Source organism: Limulus polyphemus, unplaced genomic scaffold, assembly GCF_000517525.1.
Source record: "Limulus polyphemus unplaced genomic scaffold, Limulus_polyphemus-2.1.2 Scaffold8042, whole genome shotgun sequence".
Taxonomy (NCBI): domain Eukaryota; kingdom Metazoa; phylum Arthropoda; class Merostomata; order Xiphosura; family Limulidae; genus Limulus; species Limulus polyphemus.
The window spans coordinates 1-1,722 of NW_013673652.1; the positions used below are offsets into that span (position 1 = coordinate 1).

The window sequence follows — 1,722 nt, forward strand, 5'->3', positions numbered from 1 at the left end:
ACCTTTCCTGAACAAGTGGATAGACTTTTAGTACTCCAGAATGATTAAATGCAAATAGACATTGAAGTTAGTACTCCAGTTTGAGTAAATGACAACAGACATTGAAGTTGGTACTCCAGTTTGAGTAAATGACAATAGAAATTGAAGTTGGTACTCCAGTTTGAGTAAATGACAATAGAAATTGAAGTTAGTACTCCAGAATGATTAAATGTCAAGATCTATTTATAAAAACAGGAGATTCCAATATACCATAACTTTCTAGTGATTCAAACCATTCAGGTTTGTAGTTGATCAGTATTTTATATTTATTGTTGAAATTAAAATCTTTTAAACCTGATATATGAAACAAACATGTTTTCACTTTATATATTTGAGACCACTGTTTTGTTTTTGTGAGACGACAATGTATTGTGCATACGTTGACCATATATAGGTTCTGATAGAAATATGTAATTCATGTGAAGGAATACATTATGTTGTGTTATTACTTTAAAAGTCTGTTTTTATTGTATAATAGATGTAGATAATTTGAGATCATCACCAGGAAGAGGTCACGAAAGATCAAAATCTGACGGAACTGAAAAATTTACGGATAGTGTGGTGACTAAAAGTAGTACTAAGAATGGAGGTAAGTTGTGCATGTATATTTTCTTTCTTGATGCTTAAAAATGTATATAGATTTTGGCTATATAACAAATTAGATTTTAAACAAGAAATTTTGCACTGTATTTCCTAATCAGGGAAATAAGCATAGTAAAGAGTTATCAGTTGAAAACTAAAAATGAGCTGAAAAAGTTAAATGAGATAGTGTTTAGTTTATACACCAACAAGAAAAATTGTTTTATTTTCTGTACCTATACATATTGATATATATTAAATCTATGAATTGTAATAAATATAAGACTGGAGAAGTTTGCCTGAAAAATCTTTCCTACTTTTAGAAAGTTGTCTTTTGTTCCCTTTGATATTGAGATACTAAACAAAATATATACCAGTGCAAATCATTATGCATAGCATTTAATTGTACGTTTTCAAGTTTGCTGTTTAACTTTGTAATTTTACCATGAAATTAAAATATTTTTCTGATGATTAAATTAATATAAATATGAGCAGATGAAGAATCCGGAAGTCTACGTCCAGAAAAGAAGGAGCGTACAGTGAAAACAATCCTTAGTCAGTGGCTGTCCAGTCCTGGTGCAGCATTAATTCAGAGCCCATTTCCCCCTTCAGAACATTACCTATCCACATGTTCAGGAAAGGTATGTGTACGTCAGAAGTCTATCCACTTGTTCAGGAAAGGTATGTGTATGTCAGTTTCAATGTTTATTTGAATTTAATCAAACTGGAGTAGTAACTTTAATGTCTATTGTCATTTACTCAAACTGGAGTACAAACTTCAATGTCTATTTGCATTTAATCAAACTGGAGTAGTAACTTTAATGTCTATTGTCACTTAATCAATCTGGAGTACTAACTTCAATGTCTATTGTCACTTAATCAATCTGGAGTACTAACATCAATGTCTATTGTCATTTAATCAAACTGGAGTACTAGCTTCAATGTCTATTGTCATTTAATCAAACTGGAGTACTAACTTCAATGTCTATTGTCATTTAATCAATCTGGAGTACTAGCTTCAATGTCTATTGTCATTTAATCAATCTGGAGTACTAGCTTCAATGTCTATTGTCATTTAATCAATGGAGTACTAGCTTCAATGTC

The 1,722-nt window shown here is 30.7% G+C and overlaps 1 protein-coding gene across 1 annotated transcript in view; it reads left to right on the forward strand.

The window, feature by feature from the left end:
• Positions 1 to 496: 496 nt before the first annotated feature.
• LOC106475063 (1-phosphatidylinositol 3-phosphate 5-kinase-like) overlaps positions 497 to 1,722 on the forward strand; it is a gene marked incomplete at its 5' end in the record, with an annotated part of 14,411 nt that continues 13,185 nt past the window's right edge. Inside the window, 2 exons of the mRNA XM_013935761.2 lie at positions 497 to 628; positions 1,114 to 1,259. Of these exons, the coding sequence (XP_013791215.1) occupies positions 497 to 628; positions 1,114 to 1,259 (278 nt within the window). The remainder of the gene's footprint in view (positions 629 to 1,113; positions 1,260 to 1,722) is intronic.